Below are 20,741 nucleotides of genomic sequence, written 5' to 3' on the forward strand. Positions count from 1 at the left end.
TAGTATAACAAAAAAACTAAAAAATGCTCTCTATCCTGTAGAGATAACATCTACTATCTACTTCTATCAAAACAGGTCACTGTTCTCTTTTACACGTCTAGTGTTGCCTTTCTAAAATGAAAGGAAAAGAACTAGTAAAGAAAATCAAGCAATGGCTAGCCATGAGTCCCCTGCGCCCGCGCAGCTCAAAAGCTACCCCCCACTCAAGGAACGTTTGTTCCCGTGCAGACTGACTTAGCTTTTCCTTTAAAATGGTTTTCTGAGATTAGAAAAAAAATTGACCAAAGGGAGAAAATGTGATTTAAAATAGAAAAAGAAACCCATACTCATCTGTTAAATTCCCTGCCAGTTCAGCGACACCTCTCCCATGGTGAATCTTTGTTTCAGTCTTTGTTTACTGCAACAATAAGATGCCTACATACCCACCTGACTGCTGTAGCCAATCATTGGCCTCAGTTGTCTCCTGACCTACACTGCTGAGGCCAGTGATTGGCTGCAGCAGTCATGTGACTATAGAGGCACATCATCCTTGTAGTAGAAAGAAAACTGTTGGGGACCACAGGAGCAGTGGTGCTATAGAAGAAGGGATTTAACAGCTCAGTATTGAATTCAGTGGGACTGCACTTGCACTAACAAATATGTAAACTTTCTTTATAACTAAAATTCACATGTTTGCCTATTTTTCACAGCTGATCATTCTCCTTTTTCTAATTCCTTATGTCTTCTATCGACTTCCATAACTTGACCAGATGGAGCTTCTTAGACACTTGTTCACAGTGTTTCTCATACATCAAGAATGTCTGTGCCCTGCTCGTAATATTTTGCCAACCTTCATTGCTTCTCAGTAGACTTATACATTGTAAATGTACTAATAAGGGCAACTTCTGTGCGGAAGAGCTCCTGCTCCCTTTTATAGTCAACTTCCAAAATCTTAGCTACTGCAAGAAATAACAGTCAGCTCTTGAGATTATAATTCACTTTTAATACTCTCATCAATAAGGTGGCTCTGGGTGAAGCTTGTAGAGTGAATCCTACTGCAAAATCTGTGTAGATGGGTGTGAAATCTTGATGTCCTACAGATGATAAAAAGCCATGGATCTACTATTGAGTTCATCGAGAGAAACCTCAGGACTATGAGGTCAGCGTATTGATCATTTTTTCCTGTGATGGCTCCAATGTAGACTCGAAGCTAGAGAAGAGAAAATGAAGACTGTTAATGGGATAATCTGTCGACTACTGGAAGCATTTCTTTTTTTATCTTAAAGGAATTATTTTTTCCCAAAATTATAATGTAGTAATGCATAAAGTTTGTGTCTCTACAATCAAGTCACATAGTTCTCTAGATAAAAAAAAAATATATATTTTATTATCCTCATAGCTCCATGAATATCCATTTAAGCGGAAAAACCACATGAGCGTATTTTTCTCCCCTTATACTACCATGATAATCACGTCGGTATAACGGGACAAAACAAAGCCACTGATTTCAATAGGATTTTAGTGGTTTTGTTCTCATCATTGGGATTTCTCAGCCGTAGTATTCACATGCCCTATCTTCCCTACACGTAGTGAATACATTGTACAGGCAAGATTGGGCAGCACCTATTTCCCCACGTTTTTTTTCAATTCCTGCACTCTGGCGCAGTGTTTGAAAAGCCGGAGAAGGAGAAGAAATTTTCCTCATTTAGGCCTTAGTCAGACGGGCGTTTTTAGCTGCGATTTGCGCATGCGCATGCGTCTGGCGATTTTTTAAAACCATTGCTTTGCAATGGTATCGGACACATGAGCGCTTTTTATGCGCTCGTCCGATAAATTATAGAACAAAAAATCGTTTCCTGTTCTCTTCTCTATATGCGCTCAATGGGGCCGGCGGCAGCAGCGCCGACCCCATTGAGAACATATAGAAGACAAATCATTCTTCTCTGCCACAGCTGTAACAGCTGTGGCAGAGAAGAACGATGTTTGCCCATTGAATTCAATGGAGCCGGCAATACAGCCGCTCCATTGAAAGCAATGGGCTGCCAGCGTGCGCGGGGTGAATTGTCGGGAAGGGCTTAAATATATAAGCCCTTCCCTGCAATTCATCCTAAAATGTGTTAAAATAAAAAAAAATTGTATACTCACCTTTCTGCTGCAGCCGGAGTCCAGCCGCGGCCGCTGTCAGTTCTCCTGAACTGCTTCTCGGCACTATTCAGCCGGCGGGGCTTTAAAATCCCCGCCTGCTGAATGATCTGCCTCTGATTGGTCACAGCCCTGACCAATCAGAGGCAGGTTTCACTCACACACCCATTCATGAATTCATGAATGGGTGAGTGACTGCTGCCTCTCAGCGCTGAGCCAATCAGGGGCAGGTCTGACTCACATCCATTCATGAATTCATGAATGGGTGTGAGTGAGACATGCCTCTGATTGGCTCAGCGCTGAGCCAATCAGGGGGCAGGTCTGACTCACACCCCCTTCACACCCACTGCAGGACGGCCGCGCGGAGCTCCGGCTGCCGGGAGAAGGTGAGTACATCTATATTTTTTATTTTTACACATTTTAGGATGAATTGCAGGAAAGGGCTTATATATTTAAGCCCTTCCCGACAATTCATCCCGGGCTCGCCCGCAGCGCATTGCTTTAAATGGAGCCGGCTCTATTGCCGTCTCCATTGAATGCAATGTGCTGGACAGCTCCGGCCCGTTTCTAATGAAACGCGGCTAGGAGCAGATTTTCGGGCGATTTGCGGGCGACTTGCGCACACCGGTCACGCGATTTGCGGATGCGCATCCGTCATGCGATCCGCAAATCGCGCGAAAAAACGCCCGTCTGACTAAGGCCTTAGGCGCAACTTCACTCTGTAGCAGCAACGTAGTTGCGCCTTTGGCAGTGTGGTTTTGCCCTTACTGTTTCTTAGGTTTTACTATTCCCACTGGTAAAGTCAACTGGATTGGTTCTACAATGGTCAATCTTCCAACTTATAGCCCAAGTTTCCATACTGTTGCATGACTAGTGAGAATCGTAATTCAAGAAACTGAGAAAGGCAAGTGACTATTTGATGGTGAGTAGTAATCATGGTTTTCACCCAGCTATGCTGTACATATGTAGTACTAAGATAAGGCTGAAGACAACTCATTATTTCCAGTCACATAAATATCTGCCAAATATCTGCCATGTCTGAATTCACCCTAAGGGTATGTTCACACATTGCAAATACACTGCAGATTATTTATCACAGATTTGTGTGCGGAAAATCCACATCCTATTTCAGTCCCAACAAAGTGCATGGGATTTTAGAAAATATTTTGCGCACATAAAAAATCCACAGCATAATTTACCTGTGGTACAGATTTTAAACCCGTACCATGTTAAATAATGCTGCAAATTTTCACAATGATATCACCGCTTTCAATGAACAGGCTGAAAGCTGTGGCAAATCCACAGCAAAATTCACAATAAATCATACATAACACATATGGATTTTGTAATAGATTATCCAATGATTTTCCGCTACAGCAAAATGTGTCTTTGGTGGACATATCCATATAGGGCTGCCTGGTTTAAAAAAGTCGTTAATTTAACTTACCCATTTATATAGATCAAACATATCCATAGCATTTTAAAGTAAGGGCTCAGTCACCTGGGCGTTTTTTCACGTGATTTGCAGATGCGCTTGCGATCTGCAGATATATATATCCAATGCTTTGCAAAGGGATCGGTCACACGGCCGTTTTTTATGCGGATGTGCTGAGAATTATATGACACAACGATTCGCAGAACGCATGTAACTGTTTTCTGCGCAAATTGTTGTTCTTGAACTGCTTTCTGTAGTATTCAGCAGGCGGGGATTTAAAATCCCCACCTGCTGAATGGGCTGCCTCTGATTGGTCACAGCCCTCAGCCAATCAGAGGCAACTCTCAGCTGTCATTCAATAGCTGAGAGCTGCCCTGCTAGCAGCGTTTTTTTCAGCCGTGATGCGGGCTTTGGTCATGCAATTTTTTGTGCGCATCAGTTTTGCGCACAAAAAAAAAATCGCAGGAAAAAATGCCCGTGTGACTGAGCCCTAACTGTTATCGCTTAACTCCCCATTGGGGTTGACCATTGGGGGTTGACCATTTAAATTCACAAATCAGTATGTTTTTAGAGTGTTGGAGAAAATCCACACAAGCAGCACATACGAACTCCATGCGGATATTGTGTTTGGATGGATTTGAACCCAGCACCCTAGTGCTGCAAGGAAACCACTCTAATCACTGAGCCACCATTCTGCCTGTTTAGTGAATTGAGTTAATGGATAAGTTCCCATACTTAGGATTCTTATCTAGTTGCTCTAGTGGAAATGGGTACAAACAGAATCTCTTCCTCCGGAGGATCCAGAATGCCCAAGCATTACATATAGCCCATTGTTTTCAATACTTCATGTGTAAAGCTTCAGTTATCCTGTGGTGGCGCTATACGATAACTGAACACTTGCTTAGTGTTCCCCTACAGAATACAACCGATCGTCAGGGTGTCCAGCAACATAAAATGTGATCATTTTACAGTGGGCACACTTCTAGCAAAAAGAGATGGATGATCCCAAGTGAACAGCACTTCAGATTACGTTACAAGATGCTCTAGAAAACTGAAGGCAGTAGGTCCATCTGTGGATGGGGGTTAGTGTGAAAGTTGGTGAACATTATTCAAAGAAAATGGCTTGAGACATATTGGCCAATCAATTGGTGAAAAAAATCCAATAGGCTTCCCAACTGGTGGACCAGAGAGCCATTTAGGGAAAGATAAAAACATGTTGTTGACAGATAACTTTTACAATAGCTTTGCTGTTAATCATGAAGTTCAGTAATACTCCTGGACACTGTGAGTTTTCTACTGTCAACTGAAATGGAAAGATTATTTAACCCAGCACTGTACTATATAATTCATGGTCTAGAAAGAAGAAGAATGGATGTACAGCTGCCAACAAGTCACACGGATGCACTGTTCCAAGGAAAACAGAATTGAATACAAGAATAACGTTATACACCAGAAATGTTGGAACAGGATGCGATGTCATGTTTTGTAAAACAGGAATTTTTCAACGTAAGGGTTTTGAGTTACTCTATTAAAGGTGAGAGCAAGGTGAAGTAACACAAAACGACAGGGTGCAGACAGTTGATCAGGGCTATCACTCCCTATCTGTGATTGATATAATTAAGTCTTGAGGGGGTCTTGCCAAAACCAATAAATCTGTTTTGAATCTTCTTTCATATCTGTTTCTGCTTGTGAACGATTTTCTCTCGAATTTCTGTGTACTTCTTTGTTTGTACTGGATAACCTCCCCTTATGTTGGCTTGGGTATCTTCAGAGATGCAGGGTTCTGCACATATTTTCATTTGGATTTTTAAAGTGACGGAATTAGAGCCACAGCAAAGTCTTTCTGCAAATAAAAAAAGACAACCCCTGTAACTGAGGACCCATTGGCAATCAGCTGATCGCCTGAGAGCAGAGACTTCCTGTGATGACAGCTGCACAATTTCTGCACAGTGTCCCCTTCAGGAGAAATGTGGTGTTACATGGTGTCAGCTGAAGTGAATCCACTGTTTAATTCAGTATATGGTTGTACTGGATTCTTCAGAGCGGGAGACACAATTTGCAGTTGTACTCCAAATTGTGGCTATAGCATATCCATAAGTACCAACTTATAAGACTGTTAATAAATGTTTATAAGTGCAATATTGGGTGGTAATCTCACAGAAGCTTCACAGTACTTATAGGAGGTCATCAGGATAGGTCATCAATAGTTGTTTGGCTGGGGTCCACTGCTTGGGATCCTGACAGATCACATGATCAGGTGCCCGCTGTCAACGTCACAAACCACATGGGTACAAAGGGGAAGCAGTTAACTCTGACTCCTATGTAGTGGTCAGTGCCGGTATTTTCAGGCCTGGCAATCATTGATTTTAATGACAGCTGTACCTACGATTACCAACACTGGGGCTCGGAGCTAACTGCTTCCACTTTGTGCCCTTGTGAGTTATTATACTGACATTGGGCACCCAATTAGCTGATCGTCCGGTGTCCTGAGCTGTGGACCCCAGCTGATTTAGCTATTGATGACTTATCCTGAGGATAACTCAGACAACCCCTATCAGAAAAAACATCCTGCGCTCTTTCAGTGTTAGTGAAGAACTATGCAGAGAGAATCGGTATAGTGTCAGTAAGTAAATCGTTATAGGACACTTACTTGGAAGGAGAGGGGTGTGATTGGCAGAAGCCCCCTCCTTGCAGTGTCTAAATGATGCAAATCCGCGTGGTGAGCCGGGATCGAGGGTGAAGTATTCCTTTATTCAGGCAACGTGTTTCGGTGCTGTAAAGCAACTTTTTCAAGCCAGTGCAGGAACCACATAGCAGTCGCAGACACATTTGTAAGTTATTACTTTTTATTTTTTATTATATAAATATGTTTATTATATGCTGAAATTTGTATACTGGCTTGAAAAAGGTGGTAGAGGGGTCTTTGGGTCCACAAAAGCACCAGGGCTTAAGTTTGATTTCTACTTTTGTATATCCCTATAGCTACACCCTTGCCTAGAAGATAATGAGCCCTTTTATTTGCTGTAAATTGATGCTGAGGAGCTATTGGAGCATACTACAGACTTACAAAGGAGCTGGTAAGATCCAACACAGTCGACTAGATTTTCAGTATTTCTCATGAGTTGGCATTGGAAATGAAAGAACGAACCCAACAAATAGCAAGTAATATCACACTTGTCTGACACATCAGCTTGAGGAACCAAACTTTGTCTGGAAATTATCTCTGTAGTCAACAATTCAATTTTATAGTCACAAAAATAAAATTCCAATAACTGTGCTTTGTCTGAGTCATGCGCACTGACAGCCGCCCTGCAGAATGTTTTGTATTTAAACTTTTTTTTTTTTTCAATTTTTGATTTCCACATTTGTTGCAGCTTTAAACCACATGCCAGGGTGAAGTCACTTTGTACTTTCCAAGCAGGCCTTTCTGTGGTCAGAAAAGCTTTCACAACAAATTTACAGTAAGTGGGCTTAAAATGATTATTTTTATGTGGTTAGCATTCTCCTGACCTGGCTCTGAGTGGGTTAAAAGAACATAACTGGAGAGATTCTCTGCAAATGTTATCTTCAGGGAAACAGTAAAACAAGTGTCAATGTGCCAATAGAGTTCCCAGAAAGGCAGCAAAGAACCCAGTAGCAAACTTGAAATCACTGAGAGGTCCCTCTAAAACTTAACTTTTAATAATCATATATAAAAAGTGGTCAAATATAGAAAGGGCCAAAGTCCAATGGTTACTTCAACCATATAAATCCTAAAGCATGACGATTAGTCAGGTATAAGGTCCCCCCCTCCCCCCCAAAAAAGGGACGAAACAATAAATTTATGTAATTTCACCCCTTTACAGATAGAAATAAGGGGGTAGCTCATGTAATAAGGTTAGAAGAAGAATAATCCCTTTCTGATGTAGTAATCAAATACCATCATGCAGATATGAAAAAAACTAATAAAAGAACAATAGAAGCAGGTAATAAACTGTTATTCTTATCATTAAACACAGGCTGACCAAGATAGAACAATGAATGTTATGTAGGAGAAACCTTAGGCTACCCATGAAAGCATTTCTGAAAACAGACCAAAGATCCTATCAGATACTAGAGTCAAAAAATAATAAAAAGTACCACTAGTCCTGATGGTGGATTGGTGGTGAATGAAGAGATCAGCTTAGTACTCCAACTGGAGGTTCCATTTCAAAGCTCCACATAAGTGCCACCAAACGGCCAATCCCAATTAACCATACAGTCCAGCGAATGCCCAGCGGTTAAAACTCGTTGAGAAAAACCCTGCTGCCTACACACAAATGCAGCTCCGGGGCGAGTGAGTGAAGTATCCAGAAAGGACCGCGCATTAGCAGAAGCATCCAGGCCATCCCTGAAAGCATGACTGGAATGATAAGGCACTGCACAAGCAGAGCAGAGCCGTCGCTGCATCTGACTAGGCGAACAGATGAAAGCTGCTAGATGCAGACACCAGTACTGATAGAATACATGTTCAAAGGAGAATATCGAAAATTCATTCATCTCATCACCTATAACGCTGATACATAAATAGATGCAGAATTATTATATTTCAAATCCATGTTAACTCATATAGAGGAAAGGGGATAATTACATTTCTGAAAAAAAAGGAGACGCTCAGCAGGTAAAGTAAAGAGTATGCCTACAATTATAGTATAGCACATATTTAATGGAAAGATGGAATGGAAAATCCATAATGGAAAATTACAAATAGTGGGGAAAAATACAGCTATTGGGGAAAAAGGGAACTAAATCCCATCTTGGCAATACGGTTAAAAGGTAAAAGGAGCCAGTCCACACAAATTGCAACCAACTCTACAAGCTACAAAATTGAGGAACAGGACAACAATCCATAACATTAGTATAGAACTAGCTAGCTATTTGTTAACATTTAAAGGGGTCTCATAATAATAAATAGCACCAAATGCTTATTAAAGAGTTAGATGCATTCCCTAACAAATGACAAAAGGGAAAGTCTGGAGTAGCCCTTTAACCTATTAAGGAAAGAACTGCTCTAACTTTAAAAATAAGGGTCATTTGCAAAGGGGTCATTTGTTATAAGGGAACATTGCATTGTAAATTCCACAATGGTACATAAAGATAAAATCGTAACAGCTGTATACTAGAAAAGTACACGCTATCCTAGTTGTTAACAGTGTAGGAAGCCTTTAACATTTGGCCAGTGACGACTCTGTAATTTTTCCTTAGGGCTCAGTCACATGAGCGTTTTGTCGCACAAATTGTTCTGCGCATAACTGATGCGTTTAAAAAAAATCGCATGACTGAAGCGGGCGTCACGGTGAAAATCTGCACCTAGCAGTGTTTATCTGCATCAGTAAAACGCCCGTCTGATCTGAGTATATTCGCAGTGCGCATCAAAATGCACATGAATCTTTGAGCGGCTGGAACTTTTTCGGCATGCTCCATGACCGGAGTACAGTGCGGCGTGGTCACAAAATAAAAATCACAAAAGATAGCTGTGTTCTGCGAATCGTTGTGTCCTATAATTTTCGCCACATGCGTTTGTGTGCATGTAAAATTCGCACATGTGACCGCTGTCGTTGAAAAGCATTGATTCTATATAGGTGCGGAATGCAAACGCAACTGACAGACGCACGTATAAATGCCTGTGTGACTGAGCCATTGGGTTTTTTTTTTTGTAATCCATAATGAACATTCTAGTCAACATCTTAATGAGTTTGGGCAATTTGTATACCTCCCAACTCTCAAGATCTACCCAAGAATGTTCACAAAAACATTTCTAGAAAAATCTCACAAAAATTGGGACATTTGTGAGATTAGTGATCGCTTATCAACAATACCAGTCACTAGAGGTGACTACAGTGGATTGTGACACTTGCAGAGATCAGGGTGGTTAGTATCTATAGCATTTCACCCCCTATATTGGGCAGGAAAAAATGGCTACCAGTCAAAGACAGCAAATCCTAGAGCATTTTCTTGCGATAATGCCTCCATCAGCATTACTTCTGATTAAGATTGAATATGTAAAATGGTGGAGGATACCCCCTTCCATGCAAAATATTGTATTATTGTGAGTATGCATATGTTAGGTGAAACATTTATCACACATTACATCACAGTGGCTTTCCCTTTTAACCCATTAAGGACCAAGCACTGTAAATTCACGGCGCTTGGTCCTGTGTTTTAATTCCAGACGATAATAAAAATACGGCGGGGGATTAAAGCCCCTGCTTCTGCAATCAATCAGAAGCAGGTCGGGTTGTCTAAAGGAGTAGGCAGGAGTTGTTTTGAACCCCTTTTGTCTTCTCCTTATCAGAGTACATGGCGCTCAATGAGCGCTATGTACTAACAAGTGAAAGTGGAAGTGTTTCTTCCACTATGCGAGCTAGCGGTCACGTGACCATCGGGATTCCCTGCTACAGCAGAGCTGCAGGGTCTTAGCATATCCTGATCAGCTCTGCCAGTGATTATTGTCACTACTGGGGATGTTTTCCCTGTAACTGGGGCTCCTATGGATGCCCCAGCTACAGTGGAAAAATGTCAAATAAAAAAAAACATGTGAATGTCCCCCAGAGGTCTTATGTGACATCATGGGGGACATGGATAATAAAAAAATAATTACATATATAAGTAAAACAAATTTACAGAATAAAATATAAAGAAAATAATCCAAAACCGATGCCAACCAAAACATCGCCGTATGCGCCCTGTAACCAAAGCGTCTTATGTTATGGAAAGCCATGGATGGAATGGGTGGGCTCCAACATGTGATTCCTATGGAGCCACATTAAACCCCTGCAGTATATTGCCACCTTCAAACCCCACACAATTATTAGCCTATTAATTGGATTGTGCTCAATAAATGTGAATATCAAAAGCTGAATAAAGATACACCTAAAAGTATAAAATATCCCTTTAGCACGTCAGTATGCATGAACTTTTACAGGTGACATCTTTCAGGGCCCTCAGTTGTAAAATGGGTTGTCAAGAACAGAAAGGAAGGACGAAGTTGGTCATGCCCTCTATTATAGGACATCTGTGTGTTACAAAAATCACATGTCCAAAAAGACATCTTAAAGAGAACCTGCCAATGGTCGAGCCATGTTGGGAGGACACTATGTCCTGTATTCAGAGCAAAACAACAGCAGCACAGAAGAGTACCTTGAAGCTCCTCGCCCCCAATGCAAAATCTGTAACAGGGCGCCATAAACCATGTGTTATTTATATCATTGGTGTCCTTTGTGGCAGATGGGCCTTTGAGCCTGATCAGATACCTGGTCCTAGATGCGTCTGTTTGCTCTGCACCCTTTCTAGTAATCAACTTGGACAATGATGTGCACTGGGTTCGCCGCCTGTGGTTGAAAGCAACTAGTGGAAACTGACCAGAAATAGGAAGTCTAGGTCTTCGAGTAACTATTAGTTTCTCATGACACCAAGCTGCTGCTTTCTTGTCTGTCCCTGAAGGATAATGTGAATTATCACCCTGGGATAATGTGAACTCTTCTTTTGCTCTGTATACCGGGCATTATTTACGGAATAAGGGTCCTTTTGACGGGTCTTATTTGAGAAGAGAACCCCATTTACAACCCCAGCTTTTTCTGATTCTTATGTTGTCTTCTAGATCATTGACCTTTCAATTCATACAACCATTAATGTAGATGCCTAGTAAAAACCCAGTATATTAAAAAACCTAAATATAACTGTTACTATGTTTTTAAGATAAACCCTACCCCTTCCCCCTCCCCCACCCCTCCTAAATCTCAACCAACCTCAAATTCCCTTATCCTTATCAAACCAAATCCATAAGAATTGTTTAAAAGAAGATAAAGTAAAGCAAATGGTTAATTAAGAAAAGAAAGTTTAAAAGTTTAACAAGTTAAAACCTAGAAAGAAATATACAATGATATGTATTACCTATTGATGTGTATTGCTTGGGTATAAATTGTAAATTCAGGAGAGATATATCTTCCATAATAATAAATCAAGTATGCAATGTTTGTTCAAAATTCTTTATTAAAAAACTAATGAAAAAAATAAATATTACCGTTCTTTCCGTTCTTGTTAACAGCATTGTTTACCATAGCATGCACAAATAAAGTCTTCCCTATAAGTCAACAATCTCATTTAGAAGTGTAAACATCACTTATAATAAGATGCATTAGCTGAGTGGATGTTCTTGGCAGATTAGTCTGAGGTCAGGTAGTTTGGCATCTAGCGGATCAATAGTGCTGGCAGATGTAAATAGTTTTCAGTGTTCCAGGTAATTCACAGTAGCATTAACTTTCTCAAGATACATTATCTCAAAGCTTTTATGGTTTTCTGATTTACTGGCAGCTATGCAAATTTACCTCACAACACATTCAGCTTCTTGGCATTTCCTGCGATGGTTAAATGATGTATTCCCAAATTGTACAACACTCGGCATGAGCTGAACACTCAATGTGATCATAAAAACTATTCTATTATACTATATATATATAACACTACACCTCCCAACATGACCGACCACTGGACATGACCATAATACAATTCTATTATACTATACAAAGAGCACTACACCGCCCAACATGACCGACCACTGGACATGACTATAACACAATTCTATTATACTATATACATAGAGCACTACACCTCCCAACATGACCGACCACTGGACATGACCATAATACAATTCTATTATACTATACAGAGAACACTACACCTTCCAGCATGACTGACCACTGGACATGACTATAACACAATTCTATTATACTATATACATAGAGCACTACACCTCCCAACATGACCGACCACTGGACATGACCATAAGACAATTCTATTATACTATACAGAGAACACTACACCTCCCAACATGAATGACCACTGGACATGACTATAATGCAATTCTATTATACTATACATAGAACACTACACCTCCCAACATGACTGACCACTGAATATGACAATAATACAATTCTGTTATACTATGTATATAGAACACTACACCTCCCAACATGACCGACCACTGGACATAACTATAATACAATTGTTATACTATATACATAGAGCACTACACCCCCAACATGACCGGCCACTGGACATGATTATAATACAATTCTATTATACTATACAAAGAACACTACAGCTCCCAACATGACCGACCACTGGACATGACTATAATACAAATCTATTATATTATATACATAGAGCACTACACCTCCCAACATGACTGACCATTGGACATGACCATAATACAATTCTACTATACTATACATAGAACACTACACCTCTAACCATGACCGACTACTGGACATGACCATAATACAATTCTATTATACTATACATAGAACACTACACCCCCCAACATGACTGACCACTGGACATGACCATAATACAATTCTGTTATACTATACATAGAGCACCACACCTCCCAACATGACCGACCACTGGACAAGACTATAATACAATTCTATTATACTATACATAGAGCACTACACCTCCCAACATGACTGACCATTGGACATGACCATAATACAATTCTACTATACTATACATAGAACACTACACCTCTAACCATGACCGACCACTGGACATGACCATAATACAATTCTGTTATACTATACATAGAGCACCACACCTCCCAACATGACCGACCACTGGACATGACTATAATACAATTCTATTATACTGTATACATAGAGCACTATACTAACCAAGATGACCAATCACTGGATATGACTATAGTAGAATTCTATTATACTATACATAGAACACTACACCTCCCAACATGACTGACCACTGGACATGACTATAATGCAATTGTGTTATACTATAGATTGCACACTACACTCCCCAACATGACTGACCACTGGACATGACTATAATACAATTCTATTATACTATACATAGACCACTACACCTCCCAACCTGACCGACTACTGCACTAGACAATAATACAATTCTGTTGTATTATACATAGAGCACTACACCTCCCAACATGACTGACCACTGGACAAGACTATAATACAATTTAATTATAATATACATAGGATACTACACCTCCCAACATGATCGACCACTAGACATGACTATTATACAATTCTATTATACTATACATAGAGCAATACACCTCCCAACATGACCGACCACTGGACATGACTATAATATAAGTCTATAATGCTATACATTGAACATTACACCCCCCAACTTGAACGACCACTGCACATGACTATAATACAAGTCTATAATGCTATACATAGAACAGTACACCTCCCAACATGACTGACCACTGGACATGACTATAATACAATTCTGTTATACTATACATAGAGCACGACACCTCCCAACATGACCGACCACTGGACATGACTATAATACAATTCTATTATACTATATACATAGAACACTACACCTCCCAACATGACCGACCACTGAACATGACTATAATACAATTCGATCATACTATACATAGAACACTACGCCTCCCAACATGACCGATCACTGGATATGACTGTAATACAATTCTATTATACCATACATAGACCACTACACCAACCAACATGACCGACCACTGGACATGACTATATAACTATTCTATTATACTATACATAGAACACTACAAGCCCCAGCATGACTGACCATTGGACATGACCATAATACAATTCTATTATACTATACATAGAGCACTACACCTCCCAACATGACCGATCACTGGACATGACCATAATACAATTCTATTATACTATATACATAGAACACTACAGCTACCAACATGACCGACCACTGGACATGACCATAATACAATTCTATTATACCATACATAGAGCACTACACCTCCCAACATGACCGACCACTGGACATGACTATAATACAATTCTATTATACTATACATAGAACACTACACCTCCCAACATGACCGACCACTACACATGACTATAATACAAGTCTATAATGCTATACATAGAACACTACACCTCCCAACATGACTGACCAATGAACATGACTATAATACAATTCTATTATACTATACAGAGAACACTACACCAACCAACATGACCGACCACAGGACATGGCTAAAATACAATTCTATTATACTATACATAGAGCACTACACCTCCCAACATGACCGACCACTGGACATGACTATAATACAATTCTATTATACTATACATAGAGCACTACACCTCCCAACATGACCGACCACTGGACATGACTATAATACAATTCTATTATACTGTACATAGAGCACTACACCTCCCAACATGACCGATCACTGCACATGACTATAATAAAATTCTATTATACTATACATAGATCACTACACCTCCCAACATGACCGACCACTGAACATGACGATAATACAATTCTATCATACTATATACATAGAACACTGCACCTCCCAACATGACCGACCACTGGACATGACTATAACACAATTCTATTATACTATACATAGAACACTACACCTCCCAACATGACCGACCACTGGACATGACCATAATACAATTCTATTATACTATACATAGAGCACTACACCTCCCAACATGACTGACCACTGGACATGACTATAATACAATTCTATTATACTATACATAGAGCACTACACCTCCCAACATGACCGACCACTGGACATGACCATAATGCAATTCTATTATACTATATACATAGAGCACTACACCTCCCAACATGACCGACCACTGGACATGACCATAATACAATTCTATTATACTACACATAGAGCACTACACCCCCAACATGACCAACCACTGGACATGACCATAATGCAATTCTATTATACTACACATAGAGCACTACACCTCTAAACATGACCGACCACTGGACATGACCATAATACAATTCTATTATACTACACATAGAGCACTACACCTTCCGACATGACCGACCACTGGACATGACTATAATACAATTCTATTATACTACACATAGAGCACTACGCCCCCCAACATGACCGACCATTGGACATGACCATAATACAATTCTATTATACTATACATAGAGCACTACACCGTCCAACATGACCAACCACTGGACATGACCATAATACAATTCTATTATACTATATGCATTGAGCACTGCACCTCCCAACATGACCGACCACTGGACATGACTATAACACAATTCTATTATACTATACATAGAACACTACACCTCCCAACATGACCGACCACTGGACATGACCATAATACAATTCTATTATACTATACATAGAGCACTACACCTCCCAACATGACTGACCACTGGACATGACTATAATACAATTCTATTATACTATACATAGAGCACTACACCTCCCAACATGACCGACCACTGGACATGACTATAACACAATTCTATTATACTATACATAGAACACTACACCCCCCAACATGACCGAGCACTGGACATGACCATAATACAATTCTATTATACTGTACATAGAGCACTACACCTCCCAACATGACTGACCACTGTACATGACTATAACACAATTCTATTATACTATACATAGAACACTACACCTCCCAACATGACCGACCACTGGACATGACCATAATGCAATTCTATTATACTATATACATAGAGCACTACACCTCCCAACATGACCGACCACTGGACATGACCATAATACAATTCTATTATACTACACATAGAGCACTACACCCCCAACATGACCAACCACTGGACATGACCATAATGCAATTCTATTATACTACACATAGAGCACTACACCTCCCAACATGACCGACCACTGGACATGACTATAATACAATTCTATTATACTACAGATAGAGCACTACGCCCCCCAACATGACCGACCACTGGACATGACTATAATACAATTCTATTATACTACACATAGAGCACTACACCTCCCAACATGACCGACTACTGGACATGACTATAATACCATTCTATTATACTATACATAGAGCACTACACTCCCCAACATGACCCACCACTGGACATGACCATAATACCATTCTATTATACTATACATAGACCACTACACCTCCCAACATGACCGACCACTGGACATGACTATAATACCATTCTATTATACTATACATAGACCACTACACCTCCCAACATGACCGACCACTGGACATGACTATAATACAATTCTATTATACTATATACATAGAGCACTACACTCCCCAACATGACCCACCACTGGACATGACTATAATACCATTCTATTATACTATACATAGACCACTACACCTCCCAACATGACCGACCGTGGGAAATGACTATAATACAATTGTTATACTATATACATAGAACAATATACCTTCTATGTGACCGGACTGTCTTGCTAAATCTGCATTTTAGCGTAGTTGACAACTAAGAAGGCATATTATAGATGGCTTTGAAAGGGGCCTGGAGTCCAAAATGTCCTGAACATGTCTCTTCCGTCACCTATCCCTAATAAGGGAATTTTTAGTAATCTGATACCTGAATATTGTTTAGAATGCATTAAGAAAATTAGGAAAATGCCGTGCCAACTACCGGGTGGTTGATGGATGCCTTCCAGCAGTGCTGTCTATTTAATTAACAATGCACTTTACAGTTTACAGCTTTGCTATGTTAGTATAGAAGCGTAAATAACATGCTATTGTTCTGAAATGTAAAGGGCTGTCACAGTCACCCATATGACCATATCTGTCAAATCTGTCCATACTGGGAAACAGATGGATTCCATATCCAAAAAAGATAATAGTGGAAACATTTCCATCATTAACCATGAGAATGTATATTTACCTTATTAAAGAATATAACGTTATGTAAGCGGCCTATAATGACCTGGTAATCGATGTATCAGTCATTATATCCAGAGGTTGCCACTTATTCTCCTGTTCTGAGCTCTAACGAATAGACCCACCATACAACTTCAGCCACAAAGGTTCAAATGTCATGAAAGCAGTGGTGAACGCCCACAATATGGGGCAAATAGAACGGGCTCAAAATCTCAGATGTGGTTTCTCTGGATTTCTTGTATAGAATTTCAATTCCACATAATCTGTGCAGACGTATTTTTAAATACTCTTTTTGCACTTTTTATCTTTTAGTGACTAACCACTTTTTATTGTTCTTGTTTTTTTATCCCTGCATGCCAAGAGCTATAACACTTTCATTTTTTCCTAGACTGAGCCATATAAGGGCTTGCTTTTTTCAGGACTAATAATATTCTTTAATGGTATTATTTAATGTAGTATATAATGTAAATTGTGCCATTTTTTTGGGGGGGGGGGGAGCGGGGCAGTGTCTTGCTTTTATGGTGTTTACGGTGTGGTTAAAATGAGATGTTAAATTTATTTTGTGGGTCAGTAGAATTACGCCAATACCAAGTGTATATAGTTTTTATGTTTTACTACACTTACAAAATATAAAAAAAACTGGCTTTTTGTTGTCCCATTTTGACTCCCCAAGCATTTTATTTTTCTACTGATGGGGCTCTTATAGAGCTTGATTTATGCAGGGCAACCTGTAATTTTTATTGGTATCAATTAGAGATGAGCGAGCACCAAAATGCTCGGGTGCTCGTTGCTCAAGTCGAACTTTCCGCGATGCTCTAGAGTACGTTTCCAGTAACGAACCCCATTGAAGTCAATGGGTGACTCGAGCATTTTTGTATATGACCAGTGCTCCGCTAAGGTTTTCGTTTGTGAAAATCTGGAAAACCAAAGAAAGCGATGGAAGTGACACAGAAACGGATTGGGCAGGTGAGGGGCAACATGCTGGGCTGCATCTCAGGCTCCCAGGTCCCACTGTTAAGCCACAATAGCGGCAAGAGTGAGCCCCCCCCCCCTAACAATTTTTACATCGGACAAACCCTCATTAGCAATGCATACCTTAGCTAAGCACCACACTACCTCCAACGAAGCACAATCACTGCCTGCCGGACACACCGCTGCCTCTTCCCCTGGGTTACATGCTGCCCAACTCCCCCGCACGACCCTGATCCGCAGCGCACACAAAAGTGACCCTGCGCAGCCTTCAGCTGCCCTCATGCCACACGCTGGCTGCATAGCCACACCACCCTCATGTCTGTTTATAAGTGCGTCTGCCATTAGGAGGAACCAGAGGCACACACTGCAGAGGGTTGGCAGGGCCAGGTAGCGACAATCTCTAAAAGGGGCGGGGCGATAGCCCACAATGCTGTAGAGAATCAATGAGGAATTGACGTTCGATCTTCATTCCAATCCTGTGCCACCTCCGTCAGGAGCTGCAAACGTGGGCATGAGTTACATAGCTATGGGGAATCCATGTGCCCACACAGTATTCATTCTGTCTAGGTGTCGCATAGCTCAATCAACACCGCAAGGGGAAAGCCATCTGCACTCTGCCCCCTACCCAAGTCAGTCAGTGTCCTTGTCCCAGACAGGTGAAACACCGCGATGGGAAATAAGTGTGCACCAACAGCATAGGTGGATCCTAGGCAACCGAAGACATGAACAATAAATAAATCAGAGCGGCCACACATGGCAGACTTGCACTGCGCCAACGACATAGGCCTCGGCCCACAGCTTCAGCAATCGTAGGCATGAAGCGGACTTCGATGCTAGTTCATCTGCGACGGGCTCATTAAATCAGTTAGCTTTCCTTTCACCGCTCCAATGACTGGATTAGCAGGAAAAAGCTCCACAGCCCCAACCTGGTGTACTTGCCCTTCCCCCGGTACATAGGCCTCAGCCCACACCCTCAGCAAACGCGGGCATGAAGCGGACTTCGATGCTAGTTCATCTGCGACGGGCTCAGTAAATCAGTAAATCAGTTACTGGATTAGCCAGAAAAAAGTTGCACAGCCCAAACCTGGCGCAGTTGCAGTTCCCCTGGGACATAGGGCTTGGCCAACAACTTCAGCAATTGTAGGCAGGAAGCGGACTTTCACTGCGCCCAGGACATAGGCCTCTGCACAAACCCTCAGCAATCGCGGGCCTAGAGCGGACTCCAATGCTAGCGTAGCTGTGAACGTCTCATTAGCGCTGCATCACTCCTCTTGTTTGTCCCAATGCAGTGCCCCGGATAGCTGAGGTAACGTGAGATAAAATACAGGTTGGCTTTGGCCCACACTGCATGCCCTAGTCAGTCTGGTCTTTTTTCATAGTCACAGACAGGTACAACTCCGCTATGGGAAGTCTGTGTGCACCCACAGCATGGGTGGCTACCTGGAACCCACCGATGGTACATAAATAAATCCCATTGCAGTGCCCCCGGATAGCTGAACTAACATGAGATAAAGTACAGGTTGGCTTCGGCCCACACTGCATGCCCTAGTCAGTCTGGGTTGTTTTCATAGTGCCGGGCAGGTACAACTGCGCTATGGGAAGTCTGTGTGGACTCACAGCATGGGTGGGTCCCAGGAAGCCACCTACGGTACATTAATAAATCCCATTGCAGTGCCCCGGATAGCTGAGGTAACGTGAGATAAAATTCAGGTTGGCTTCGGCCCACACTGCATGCCCTAGTCAGACCCCAGTAACATTTCAGTTGCAGCAGTATAGGCAGAGCCCAGTAACATTTCAGTAGCAGCAGTATAGGCAGAGCCCAGTATTAGTAACATTTCAGTAGTAACAGTATAGACAGACCCCAGTAACATTTCGTAGCAGCAGTATAGGCAGATCCAAGTATTAGTAACATTTCAGTAGTAACAGTATAGACAGACCACAGTAACATTTCAGGAGCAGAAGTATAGGCAGACCAAAGTAACATTTCTGTTGCAAAAGTATAGGCAGACCCCTGTAGCATTACTGTGGCAGAAGTATAGGCAAGCAGACCCGAGTTACATTTCTGTAGCAAGAGTGTAGGCCAACCCCTGACACATTGGTGTACGATGAGTGTAGGCGAAGGCCACAAAAATTACTTGGATTACAGTGTAGGCGAGGGCCCAAAAAATTAGTGTACCAACAGTACAAATGTACCCCAGAAAAATTGCTCAACCGAGAGGGCAGGTGAAACCCATTAATATTTTAGCTCACTGTGGCTTAATTTGTAACAGAGCCTGGAGGCAGCCCTGTTAAAAAAATTGGTTCATGTTGAAGTTTCAATGCTTTAGTTAGAAACGTAGAAATATTGTTTAAAAATAGTTATATGAGCATTTTGGGCCGCAGAAAAATTGGCAGTTCAGCGTGATGACATGATGTTTCTGGAGGAGGAGCAGGAGGAGGAGGACTACTATCATACACAGATTGACAAAGGTAAATGTCCC

General features: G+C 41.2%; 1 protein-coding gene across 1 annotated transcript in view; it reads right to left on the reverse strand.

Moving 5' to 3' along the window:
• Positions 1-463: 463 nt before the first annotated feature.
• Positions 464-20,741, reverse strand: part of LOC136631525 (prostaglandin D2 receptor-like) — a 45,958-nt gene continuing 25,680 nt past the window's right edge. Inside the window, exon 2 of the mRNA XM_066605809.1 lies at positions 464-1,189. Coding sequence (XP_066461906.1) covers positions 968-1,189 — 222 coding nt within the window. The 3' untranslated portion in view covers positions 464-967. The remainder of the gene's footprint in view (positions 1,190-20,741) is intronic.

Source organism: Eleutherodactylus coqui, chromosome 6 (assembly GCF_035609145.1).
Source record: "Eleutherodactylus coqui strain aEleCoq1 chromosome 6, aEleCoq1.hap1, whole genome shotgun sequence".
Taxonomy (NCBI): Eukaryota; Metazoa; Chordata; class Amphibia; order Anura; family Eleutherodactylidae; genus Eleutherodactylus; species Eleutherodactylus coqui.